We start from the raw sequence: 14,064 nt of genomic DNA on the forward strand, positions 1-14,064 counted from the left end.
TACTACAGCCAGCCCATCCCTCTCCTACTTCTTTAAAAATTGGAGGAAAACTGACCCATTTCCTCAACAACTGGAGGAGGATAACAACGGACCGGTGGGTCCTACAGTTAATTCAATTCGGACATTCTCTAGAGTTCGAAATTATCCCTCCAACAACCCCTCCTCACCCTATGCCTCACAAGAATCTGCGATTGCTTCTTCAGGAAATCTCGATCATGCTTCGGAAAGGGGCAATAGAGCGAGTACCATCAGCTCTCAAGGGGAGAGGATTTTACTCCCGCTTCTTCCTCATTCAAAAGAAGGAAAAGAAATGGAGGCCCATTCTAGACCTCAGGGCGCTCAACACATTCTTAAAGAAGCAATCGTTCCGCATGGTCACGATTCAAGAAATATTGGGCCTACTGGAGGAGGGAGATTTCATGACGTCCTTGGACCTGCAGGACGCATACTTTCATGTCCCAATACACAAGAGTCAGAGGAAATTCCTAGGATTTGCAGTGGCTGCCCAACACTATCAGTTCTGTGTCCTCCCGTTTGGCCTCAAATCTGCACCCGGATTTTCACCAAATGTCTTTCCCCGGTGGCAGCATTCCTCAGACAGCACAGGCATAAAGTCTTTCCGTATTTGGACGACTGGCTGGTGAAGGCACCATCCTGGTCAGGCGCAACCAACTCCTCCAACGCCGGTCTCAATCTCTTCAACAACTTGGGTCTTACACTCAATTGGGAAAAATCCACCTTGCATCACTCTCAAGTCATTACATTCCTCGGAGCAACACTGGATACAAAGGCGGCAAAGGCTTTCCCGTCTCAGGAGAGAAAACACAAGCTTGTCTCTCTAGCCGCATCTGTGGCTTCGAAGAAGACTTTCAGTCCGTACCTTCAAATCCCTTTTGGGCATGATGTCCTCATGTATCCTACTCATACCGCACTGTCGGCTATGGATACGTCCTCTCCAAGAGGCTCTGCCCAAACAGTGGATGCAGTGTATGGGGTCGTTCGACGACCGCATAAGGAACACAAGCCAGATTGTCAAGACACTTCAGTGGTGGAGGTCGATCAAGAACATCTCGCAGGGACTGCCGTTCCTGCTTCCTGCAGCTCCCCATGTGACTACAACGGACGCCTCACTGGAGGGTTGGGGAGCAGTCCTGCAAGAATTGCGGATCAGTGGCAGATGGTCAGAACAGGAAACACAACTCCATATCAACCTACTAGAGCTGAGGGCAGTCTTCCTAGCCTTGCAGGCTTTCTTGCCAAGGATCAATAACTCCCTAGTGCTCGTCAGGACCGAGAACACTACGAGAATGCACTACCTGAACAAACAGGGAGGGACGCGTTCGCTAACACTCTTGCGAATCGCAAAAGATCTGGAACTGGCTCATTCTCCACAACGTATCGTTGAGAGCGGAGTACGTTCCAGGCAAGGACAATGTCATCGCAGACGCCCTAAGCAGACAGAGGTCGTCATCACACGAATGGGTGCTGGACATGGCGACCACCGCTCCCATCTTCTCAAGGTGGGGGACACCGCAAATAGACCTATTTGCGACCAAATGCCAAAGCTTCGCAAGTTGGCATCCCCAACCAGGGTCTCTCAGAAATGCATTTTCCATCGCATGGCGCAACATCTTTGCGTACGCATTTCCGCTGATTCCCAGAGCCCTCAGAAAGATGAAGGCGGAGCCTTGCACTTTAATTCTGATAGCCCCATTCTGGCCGAGGCAGCATTGGTTCAGACCTTCACCGCCTCTCACTGCAGCCACCAATCCGTCTAAGTCAGCATCCATCTCTGCTCACGATGAGCGACCAGCAGATTCAACATCCGGATCTGAAATCTCTCAGGTTATCGGCTTGGCTCCTGAGTACCGAGAATTCAGCAGGATGAACATTCCGCTGGACTGTAAAGATATCCTAGCCCGAGCACGAGCAGACAGCACCAACAAGACTTATTCCCTGAAGTGGAAACGCTTCTGCATCTGGTGTGCGGACAAAGATCTACGTCCCTTCGCTACCACTCCAGAACAAATATTACCCTACTTGCTTCATCTGGCGCAGTCGGGCCTAGCCCACTCCTCCATAAAAGTACATTTGGCGGCGAGATCACGATTTAAAAGGACACCTAGAGAGCCCTCTCTCTGGTCTAGTAGACTGATAAAACAATTCCTTAAAGGCCTCTATAGATCTTTTCCTCGACCACGAATTGTCCCTCCAACATGGCATCTGAATGTGGTTCTTAACCAACTAAAGAAGCACCCTTTTGAACCCATTCACAGGGCGGAACTAAAATACATTTCGTGGAAGACAGCTCTCCTCCTGGCGCTTACATCTGCAAGGAGGGTCAGTGAACTGCAGGCTCTTTCCATCCAAGACCCCTTCCTGCAGTTTAGGGACAGAGTAATTTTAAGGACCAATCCTAGGTTTATTCCTAAGGTTCCGTCGACTTCCACTTAAATGAGCCGGTGATTCTCAAATCATTCTTTCCAAATCCCAGCACCGCAGCTGAGGGATTGCTGCACTCATTGGATCTTAAAAGATGTCTAAAATTTTACATTGATAAAACCAAACATTTCAGGAAATCCAACCAACTATTCATAGCCTTCAGTAGACCTCGAAAAGATCTACCGCTGTCCAAACAAAGCATCTCCACATGGATCTCTTCGGCAATTGCCTTCTACCACGATAGAGCCGGACATCCATTGCACTCTAAAATCAGGGCGCATTCTACAAGAGCCATGTCGACTTCTATGGCGCTATTTTCTGGAGTGCCAGTTATTGACATCTGCAGGGCGGCAACATGGAAGTCGCCGCATACCTTCACCAGGCACTACTGCCTGGATACAGAGCTGATGAAGGATGCAGTAGTGGGGCAAGCAGTGCTACGCCATCTATTCTAATGAGGTGAGCCTTCCACCAGCCCTCCATCCTTTTCTGGTATGCACATTTCTCTGTTACTGCTTCCCGTTGGTATCTATTGATGGTTCATAGTCGCTAGTATGTATTATCTAATGACTTCAGTATGACGCTCCATCTGAAATGTGCACACGATATTGCTTACTACTCTGATTCAGGCATGTGAATCTATGAAAGACACCCATAATACTGGATAAGAAATGCGTTACTTACCTGTAACTGCAGTTATCCAGTATTGGTGTCTTTTATAGATTCACATGCAACCCTCCCGCCTCCCATGGAAGGACTCACCCATCTCTCTATCAGTGCTACGCCTACCTAGCTTGGTGCGTACGAAAATCTGAGAGACTGGGGCTCCTGACAGGAAGGTTCTAGAGGGAGGTATTATCTGATTGGCTCTCTTCTAGAGTGTGGCTCTCTTCTAGAGTTTGGTCCTTTTTACAAAAGGACATAGATAGGCTACTAAGGTGAGACCCTTAGGCCTACTTATCTCTATGTATGTCTATAGGACTCGGCGACGGGGAATGATTCAGGCATGTGATTCTATGAAAAACACCAATACTGGATAACTGCAGTTACAGGTAAGTAACGCATTTCTTTCTGTTATTTTCCACAAAATACTAAGTATCTTTGGAAAACAGATTCACAGCTAGTTCTCACAAAAGATTCCTATGTTACAACAAAAAACATAAATAGGCACAGGAAGGCGCCATTATTCCATGCACTCGAAATTGTAAAGAAAAAATACCGTAGTCACTCCCCCTGCAAATTTATTGAATGCACAAAGTAAACATGTGATGTTCTGCATTAGTTAACGTGACAAGTTCCTGTAACAGTACAATTAGATATGAATAAAATAAAACTACAAATGTGTACGATACCTGGATATTGCCCTGCCATTCATGCAAAAGGCCATTCAGTGTAATTGAAAATAAAATTAAACAATTACATATTACAGCTAAATACAAATTACACAATTCTATAGTATGACAAAATAACTGAAGCAACTATTGCACATAAAATGTATTTCTAATATAAAGTACCATCCGTAAAATAAAAAATACACGTGCCCCACAATAAATAGAGTATCAAGCCTTCTTCTGAAAATGCTGGTTATGTTTTAGAATTTCTTGTTTATGTTTCCATAAACACCCAGACCAACTCCTAGGTTTACTGCAGATGTAATTTGTTCCTCCTAATTTAAACAGTCTGCGACAGGCAAACTACGTAAAAAGGGAGGCCATCCCACTGCATTAAAAAGCTACAGTGGTATCTCCATTTAAGAGCTCATGTTTATGGAACTATTTGGAGTACTGATGTTTTTCAAAGATGCTGATCTTTTTGGTGGTCTTCAGGCTTCTTCCAAATTTCTGGCAAATCTATCAATCAACTTACCACTCGGGGCCTTGAACCTCTGAGGCGCCATGGACCTCCTGGTGGGTGTACCACTGCCGGTCCTCTCAGGGGGCTTCACACCTGAACATATGGTTGTATTTTGCACGTTAACCTGTTAAAATAATTTGTTAGCAACAATCTGAAAATTGTAAAGTTACTGACTTTCAATAAATACTTAAACGGAAAATGATCCACCAAAGTTTATTTTTCATATTAGGACAGTCTTGTGACACCTTCCATTGGACATATTAGGTATATGGCGTTTCGGGTAGGTAGTTGAAGATTAGGCATCTTCAGGTGTTTCTCACACACACACACACACACACACTAATCATTTATTCACCCAGCCCAAAGTCACCGAAGTTTCAAAGTACAGTCAGCCTTTTGTCCTGCAAGTTGTGGAACGTGACAGTTAGCACTCGCTCACACCGCCCAAGTTTTTTCTGGATAATAATAACAATTATTGTGTTCTTTTTCTTAACCTTGGAAAAGAGAATGGCTAATAAGAGTTAAATGCACACCATAGGAGTGGAAGGAACGGTGTGGGGGTTCTGTTAAGTCACTAAAATAACAATGCAAATTACAAACTTGGCGACCTAGAAAGGACAACGCTGTAGTGAGCAAATCACTGAAGCGCTGCCACGACAGATTCAAGCTTAGGCTCACATAGCATAAATGCAGGTAGGGAATCCTATCCTGGAGACACCTCATCAAAATAGTTTCTGCCATTTTATTTTTAATGAATACCATTCCCAAGACGTCAAATCAACCCTGGTAAATGTCATTCATAAACCCCTCAAACTGTAAGCCCACCCTGCACCTCTACCCTATGGGAAGTGGACTTTGTGCTATGCTGTTCTTGCTCAATGAAATTCCACTGCCCGAACTGTACCGAGTAAAACAAACAATACAGCAGAGGTAGGAGACAAAACGCCATGGAAGACTGGTGAGGGGGCACAAACTTCTCCCCGTAAGGAAGAAAGTTGGGGTACAGGAGGGGAAGGCTGCGGAATCCACTCGGAAGAAGAAGAAAAAATAAATAAATAAATAATAATAAAAAAAAAATCAAAAAAAAAAAAATCGAGCCTCTCTATGTTCCTGTGGAAGAGCAGTGCTTTATTTTATTTTATTTGAGGCAGACTCTTGTTGTGGGCATCCATGCTCCTCCATCAAATACAAAACATACTGCTCACTGCTTTTCCAGAACAGTAGCATGGCAAATAAAAAATAAAGCAAGAAAGAAAAGAAAGAAAGAAGCATTGGCAAAGCCAAATGGTCTCGCCTTTGAGGTCTATTGGCTTTGCCAATGGCTTTTAATGACTCTGTACCTAATGGTTACTCACAGATATTATTCCAGGGGCCTAAAAGTATGGTCTGTGCTGTTACTGTGGGCAACATTGATGCCAGCAAAGCTGGGATCAGGGAGAAGGTGCAAGGGATGTGTGTGCAGGTGGAGTGAAGACTGTACATGGTGTGGGCTGAGTCGTGGAGACATTCTGAAGGTTTCTATCTGCACTGCCCTCTAAATGATGCCCCTAGTCTCTAGAACAGGCAGAGATGACAATAGTGTTAGGATGTATCTCAGTCGCTATCCCTCTACTCCACCCGCTGTAAGTTTTCACTGCTTGCTGTCCCTACCTTTAGCAATCGTATGTAATACAAGCTGAGCTGAGCTGTTCCTCAAAGTAAAGGAATGTACTAATTACATCAGTGGTAGTGGATGTTGTAGGGTCTCGTTGGAACCTACAGTTGGGCATCCATTTTGTTAGATGTAATGCCCTCACACACCCTTGCAGGTGTCATGCTTCATCATCTGGGCATGCTCCTCGTTGGGTCGGCGGTGCAATACCCAACGGGCGACACCTCAAAGAGGGGCACTTTGGCAGAGATCTTCTATCCAACTGCCGTCAGGTGAAGTGTGGGTGTGCGGCCAGAATAGCGTAGACGTGGTAAGGGAGTTAAAATATAGCTAGGAGTACCAGGATCAAGTTTATTCTGGTGGTCTCATGCTCTAATTAAAAACGAATTACTAACCAGTACTCGCTGGAATATAATGTTTCCAATTCTGAGTCTAGGTTTAGTGTGTGCTCTGATTGGTCGACATGTTTCTTTCCTATGTATAGTAACTGGCGATTCTTCAGGACCTAAAATAAAGAAATATTCTTGAAGAAACAACTGTCTACGTCAGTATTCACTATATGTGTATCTAGTGTTTAAAAATATGAACACATGTAAGGGAAATTGTTCAATATGTTATACCTGTGTTGCGCGTCCTCTACCTAGACAAGGAGACAAGAAGGCAATTCACAACAGGTATACAACCAACAAACCAAGGTGACTTTGTACATTCCAAGTGTCATGTTAGGTGTAGTGCTACTAGCATGCGAGTTAAAAACCACTGAAGGCAGTGTTAAAATTTCTCCTCAGTGAGCGAAGGTAGTGGACATGCCCCTGGGGAGAACTTTACTGAATATCAACAGTACAGTTATCAGTTAAAAAAGAAAGAGCAGCAGCTATTGGTCGGTAGTGGCGATACAAGACTCACCTAATGGTTAGAGCATCTAGGCAACAGCAGTACCCGGCGGATTGTACATCGGGTTCAGAATTCCAGTATCTTGGCTGAGTGTTGGAGGGAATATGAGGTTAAGCGGACTTAATGTCACTGTGGTAGACTAACTTCCCAGAGCATCTTGCGTGCTGGGTGATTCTCCTGGTTATGATTAAGTTGCCTACATAGCCTGGCTCAACATGGTAGTTATCCGCATTGTGACCCAACGCTAAACTATACTTCATCACCACCACCTCCTCAACCTGGTTAGAGCATATATGTTGCGTTCCTCTCCATGTCAAGGATGGCAGAGCCTGAAGTGCCCATACTTATTTTTTTGCTTGTGGGCTGTAGTATGTGGGTTGTATGGTATCATATCGGTTACTTGTTTATGAACAAGATGTAGCTCCCTCTGTGGCCACATCCATATCATCGGCCTGGTAAGAATGTAATGTAACATAGAGGGTGCCCTGCGTTGTGCGCTCTTATGTATTGAAATTAAAATTAAATCAAAATTAAATCCCACTCGGGAGCGAGTGTTCAATAGCGAGTGCTCCTCTCGTTGGTCTAAATGTAGTGAGGAGCTAGCAGCCGGTGGGTCGAGCATGGCCCTCTGTTAGATAAAAATGTTTAAGGTACTGGAGCCGTGAAGTATGTTTGTGCCAGTCCACAATTCAACTAAACTACACCAAAACATCAAGGGCCGACATTCATACAAGGTACTCACATTTAGTCGCCCGTGTCGTCAGCCGTATCACATACCCCACGCCGCCGGGTCCGGGAGGTAACTGGATCCGTAGCGGACATGGGTATTAAATTGGTCTCGTAAGTCACATGACCCAAGAAGGGAGGTCAAAGGCAGCTTGTGGCGGGGTAGGATATGCCGGTCAGGTGACTATGCTGTTAAATCTGGCGGCCATGACAGAGTGGAGTTGTCTGTCCGTCCTGGTCACCTTTAGTAATGTATATACTCGGAGTCTGAGCTAACGGACCATAGATGTGGCCGGTGCATATGGTGCCCCCCTTCCCAGGCTGTTGGCGGTGAACGTGATTAGATCTACTAGTGACACAGTTATAATTTATTAACATGAATCACGGGGAATTATCAGTCTAGTGATTACGAGGATCTGTTAGGCAGCCATGACAGCGTGGGGTTATTTTGCCGGTTATAATGGTATTCATTCATCGTGGGACCCAACGGGCCTTATTTGTGGCTGGTACAGTTGAGGCACCAGATGGGATGTTAATGGTAAGGTGCTACCACCTCGCATAGACCTAGTTGGTATTAATAAGCCCAAGCAGGACTGTGAGCAGGAGGGAAGATCATAGGAGTTATATAACCCTAGGTTTAGGCTAACAAAACCCTTTAATTTTAATGACTGTCTATTGGTGCTGGAGTCTAAAAACACCATATCATATTGGAGTCCGGTTTCTTTTGATGTGTGGCGTCTTGGAATGGTTCACAGGGCGCTCCATGGTATTTCCTCGTTGAGGCCTACAGTATCAGTGGATAAACGATGTATCCATCTTTGCTCTTTGTGGAAAAGACTCTGTTTAGATGTTTTCGGGTTTGCTTCCAGGACAAGCCATTTGAGCGAGTCAGCCGTGTGGTTATGTTCCAAGTAATGTCTGCACATCTTGGTGTTACTCTTTTTGCACCGAAAGTTACTCCGATGTTCGGAGATGCGTATCTTAATTGTGCGAGTAGTCATTCCCACATAGTACAGTCCGCATGGGCAAATCATAAGATAAATGCAGTTTGTACTATTGCAATTAGTGTGGCTTCTCAGCTCCCAGGTGAAGGAATCTGTCAGTTTGATGGTTTTGTGTATGTTTGTGAAGGGGCATACACTACATGAGCCGCAGGGGTAATGTCCCTTATCTGCGGGTAATTGCCAAAGAGTAGCTTGTGTCAATGTAGGTTTGGTCTTAGGTCTGGTTTGCACAAGGATATCTTTGAATCTTTTGAATGCGAATCGTGGATGTTGTAATTCCAGGATTCCTGTGTTAAGAATCTGCCAGTGTCGTTTCAAGATTTTTTTCACTTCATTGGAGGCTGGTGTGAATGTGGTCACGCATGTCATGGGTTGGTTTTCAATGGGATCCCTCACTCTGCATTCCAGGAAACTTTCCCTGTGATTATTCTGCGCTCGTTTCCTAGCCTGGGAAACAGCCCTAGTGGGGTACCTTTAGCAAGTCAAGCGTGCAAAGGAAGTAACTTGATTATTAAACTGGAATGAAAGGAATCTTAGGGCTCACAACCTCCTTATTCGTTTAGTCTCTTAACTCTAAACATTAAGAATGCTTAGAAAAAGGATCCGTTAAGGTATCTGGAATTGATGAATGGTAGCTTGAAAAGTCGCTCAAAATAACCCTGATTTTTGCATTTTTTCACTTTCAAAATAAATGCAGTTATGATTTCTGTCTGTATTTATGTGTAAAAATCTGTTACAAGGGTAAAACTGGGGACCTGCTCTCATTTCCTCCACTGTTGCTTTCTCACTCCACATATTCTGTCCTCTCTTCCCTCAATTTTGCCCCCCGCCCATGCAAAAGTAAGTTTAAAACCATTGGCTTTAACACCAATATGCACAAATTGCTGTTTTCTATCTTCTTAATCTTATTCTGAAACCTACTCACAACCTTCCCTGGCAAAGGCCAACTAGATTGCTACACCAAGGAAGTGACAGGACAGAGGGTCAGTTCACAACCCTTTAAATTCGGGAGAAAAATACCCCAATGAGTGAAATCAACGTTTTGCAGTGAAATACTCTTTAGATTTGTAACCATAACGTGGCACTAAAGGTAAGAAGTAAAGCATGGGGACGGAGGGGAGTAGGGCTGGCCTATACTTTCTCCTTGAATCGTGTAATGAACATGCACTCACAGAACCTACTCCTTCCATGCACTTCAAACCTCCTACATAGGGCGATTCAAAGTCACTCTCCCAAATGGATAGATTTCAGTCTTACAAGCACGGTCCACCAAAAAGACCCCATTAGGCATTCCCAGAAAGTACCCCCTGTTGTCCCAGACCGATCCAGTCTCCATTCGTCCTATCCAGAGCCTCCTCCACTTGACTGATTGTCCTGCCCAACTCCAGAGCCAAAGTATTTACCATCACCTCTACCCAAAATAATTGCAATTTAAATACAATGGTGAAATGGTTTGAGAAGAGTAATCACTGAAGAGAACGTGCTCCCCAAAGGGTTGGATTGGGATTAAAAAAAAAAAAAATCAGCCCGGGGACACCCAAAGAAAAGTGGCCCAATTTGCCTATTGCCTTTCTGCAAAACGCTGTTTCAACAAAGTTTTATGAAAAGAAAGGGGGTGGGGGATGTTTTATTAACTTCACTTAGATGAAATAAAAAATAAAGAGATTAGTTCACACTGCTGAGCCACACATGAATTCTAGTGAGCCACTTCTTCTCAGGTCCCCTGCGCACGCTCAAACAGCATACATCAATGGCCCGGCCCAGTGAGAGAAAGGGAGTGATAACTCTGCCCATCTGTCTCAAGAAAGGCTACTAAGGCACCCACTGGGTCGCTGGCAGCATCCTAACAGCACAGACAGCCCCCAGGCTGCCCAAAAAAGCAGCCCACAGCTGGAACTCTGCTACTGGCCCTTCGGGCATTTCCCGAGTGCCCGCCTTACCAATCCGACCCTGCTCCCAAGACTAGGTGATCCACGTCTTACAGCAAATAAACACAAATAGATTGTGTCTTATGACAGATATTTATACTGCGTTCATCTAGTGACTTCAAGCTAATAAGTTTAAGGGTTGGTGACAAAGCCAATAAACCAGTGCTTAATTTGTAAAAGAATAAGTGGAGGGGCCATAAGTGTTGCTAAGAAGCCAGCTGGCGAATGGCAGGGTGGCAAATACCAAACCTGCCTAGCCTCGATTCCGCCTCTTTCACCCACCATCAAACACTCCCCACCCCTCTATCTCACTTTTGCTGGTTCTATTTCACACCGAGCTTTCTAAAAGCCTTTGTTGCTGTTTTTACGTTTTTCTCTTTATTTTCCCCTTTTGTGTTTTTCTCTCTCTTGCTCTGGGACAAAGTCCACTGAGGTCAAATATGGCTGGTCTCAAAAATAAGTTTCGGTTGGCCCAATCTGCAACCACAGCCTCAAATTAAGCACTGGAATAGTTCCACGCACACGTCCTGTATCAATACAAATTCCATTTTCACGGTGTTGGTTCAGATCTCTGGGAATCATAAAACCTATCTATTCCAGTCTTCCTTCAAATAATATCAAATAATCAAATGTACCTTTGCAACTTTTTTCTTGTCATACTGCTGCATATAACGAGACTGCACCATCTTTCCACCTGAAAATATAAAAGTTAGCTCAGTGAAAATATACAAACCGTATAAACCTTTAATAAGCTAAAGTAATATTTAGTAAGCCAGCACTTAATAGGTGCATAGTCTCCTTCTGGACTGCTGGATAGCAGCACTTCGCAGACCCTTACAGAAATGGTCGTTCTCCTTTCTTAGCTACTTGACCGTGAGCAAAGTTAATGCGATTCTTCTGCTTTTTACTACAGCAAGGCTGGATTTTTTAAAGCAGAGGGGTGGGGACAAGCTTGAAAATAAGAGCTACTTATTAAAGAGGCTGTAGAAGGCTATGTTTCACAGTCCAGTTAAAGGGGGCATGCACGATTAAAGCAAAATCAATCCCTTAAGTAAATTTTCACTACACCAGGATTAAAGGTCAACTTTCTTTTATTAGACTTTTAACTGTTTGCTCATCCACCCATTGTGTGAGCCATCTTTAACATCTAATATCAAAGTAAGAAAATATGTTAAATGTAAGCTAGTTTAAAAGTGGTTTAAAATAATAACTCTGCCATAAATTAAAACGATAATAGCAAGCAATAAAAAAAGAATCAGTTTGTATTACTACCATATTTTTATGGATGGAAAACTGCATAGGGTGTTTTCGAACAGACAGCCTGAGCTTTGATTACTCTCAGAGCCAATGTCAAAGAGAAGATAGAAAGAGCATGCAAGCACAGGGCAGAACTTAGAAGCCAAGAGCACAAAGTGAGGTACCTTGGCACAGAGAGGAGCCTAGCAATAGAGAACGAGGAGCTCGACCTGTCGTAAGAGGCTAGCATCTCAATAGCTAAGCACAGGCACCTACAGGCGGTTCGCCATAATGTATGCTATAAAAGTTACATTTGCATCTGTACCCATTCAGTTGTACAGCATAGTAACCTAATCCTGGAATAAATTATGCTTTCCTGGCATGTTGTCCTTTACTCCAACATTCCCATGGATACATGGAACACAATTAGTGCTACAGACTTTACTCCTGGGAGTGGGAGGTTAGCTGAACAGCCTTTAGCCCATGTACTATCCGCATAACAGGGTCTGATACTGAACAGTGCTGAACAGTATCGGACCCCGTTATGTGGCGCCTCCATTTCACCCTAGTGTCAAAGATCCCAGACACTGCAAGTATTTGTCGAGAATGTTAATCTACGCACAGATTTCACCAGACTCTTTACACATGAAGCTCTTCGCCAGTTTGTCTAATCTGGATTGACCACTGGCATACATATTAACAAACATATGCTCAAAGACATTGTTCTTCAGAGTTCTAAATACGATATCTACGAGTACATTCCTGGAGGAATGAATAATTTATTTATGCCTACAATGTGCAGCAGGTCCTGATCATAAACGTGAACCTTCAAGGAATGGCGCTGATACGTCCATCCTGCGTCTTCTTGATGAAGGCAATTTGCCAAAACCTGCATAGAAAATTACATATACAGTCCAGTCCTTTGGCCACAAACTATCACTTTTGTTGTATCAAATATCTCAACATCTTGTCTTACTAGGAGTTGTGAACAGAATCAGTTGATGTTTTAGATATATCAACAATTGGATGAATGTATGGGTATGCAGGCAAATCTGTTGTAGAGTATCCTGTTCTTATGTATAAAAGAATGATTTATAGTCAAAATGTATTTCTGTTAACACAGTGACATTGTTATTTATAAAATTTAAATGATTTTTTTTTATTAATATAATCTTATTGTTGTGCGTCTTTGATTGTGCCCTTATCTGGAGTTTATCACTTGCCTGAAATTTCTTTTTGAAATATATTTGTTCTATCACTGCTTTGGGAAAATATCTTGTTGCAGAGAACCTCTTCCTTTTTTAATGTATTCCTTTGAGGTTTTCCTGGACTCTTTACACAGAGTACCTCTTCTTGGTCCAGTATCTAAAGAGCCAGCTTCCTACATACAGAATCGGCTGAGAATGTCTAACACTGTTCCTTTCAACGTTTTGGAGGTATAAATGTTCCATTTTCTATACTGAGCAGATAGCTGGGTAGGGTTTTAGGAACACATTGTGCCCTTTAGCTCGAAAGATCACTACTCTCAACTAGAACCTCTAGCCAGACATCCAAAGGCTGCCAAGTGGACTCCCTCTCTAAAGCTGGTCACAGTGCCGACCTCAAATCACAACAAAATAAACATGATAAATTAATTCATTTAAATCTAGCGAGCACTGTTACAACAAGATAGGATTCCCATTGTGCATTTTAAGCGTTGAAAAACGAGGATTAAAACGTAGCTGAATGGGTTCTAAATGTAAACCAGTCATGCCATACTTAAAGCACAGAGAAGGGAAAGCTGGTCTCGTTTAGAAGTCTTATGTGTTATGTCAATATTTTTAAGTCAGTAATTCACAAAGAACATCGTAAACATTAGCCTTTGTGTTTTAAACCCAGTCAGAATTAGTAAAAACATCACTGTTAATGTGCTATAGTTTTACAACAAACTTACTCACCTGCACAGATGAAAGGAATACCAGTCACAGAAGGCATAGAGGGCTCTAAAGAAAGGCAGGTGGTGTAGAATAGCGTTGAATGAGGAAGTGCAAGAAACCAAGGTCACATAAGGCCGGCAAGGTGAACTTACTCTGTATAGTTCAATATTTGTAGGAAAAAGCAGACTTACAATCCTACACCACTGCGCCTGCCATATGAACCACTACCCTTCTCACTTACATAAGGAGGCACTTATGCATTTGCTGCCCCCTCCTGAGCAGAAATTAAAAAGACCATTTTACAACAGTAATGTAGAAACAAAAACTATAAATAAAATGGACCAGTATTGTGTTCACTGACAAGAACATTTAAACGGGTATTCTAGTTAGGTAAAAATGTCAGATAAAACAAT

The 14,064-nt window shown here is 43.3% G+C and overlaps 1 protein-coding gene across 3 annotated transcripts in view; it reads right to left on the reverse strand.

Annotated features, from left to right (window-relative positions):
- HAUS8 (HAUS augmin like complex subunit 8) overlaps positions 1-14,064 on the reverse strand; it is a 50,686-nt gene that overhangs the window by 25,378 nt on the left and 11,244 nt on the right. For 2 of the 3 annotated variants that reach the window (XM_086946956.1, XM_086946957.1), the window contains exons 3-4: positions 11,135-11,193; positions 4,309-4,420 (exon numbers count right to left, since the gene is read on the reverse strand). In XM_086946956.1, the coding sequence (XP_086803082.1) occupies positions 4,309-4,420; positions 11,135-11,193 (171 nt within the window). Of the gene's footprint in view, positions 1-4,308; positions 4,421-11,134; positions 11,194-12,528; positions 12,625-14,064 lie in introns of all 3 variants that reach the window. The other variant, XM_086946958.1, reaches the window with a different exon arrangement.

This window comes from Lissotriton vulgaris, chromosome 12 (assembly GCF_964263255.1).
Source record: "Lissotriton vulgaris chromosome 12, aLisVul1.2, whole genome shotgun sequence".
Classification (NCBI taxonomy): domain Eukaryota; kingdom Metazoa; phylum Chordata; class Amphibia; order Caudata; family Salamandridae; genus Lissotriton; species Lissotriton vulgaris.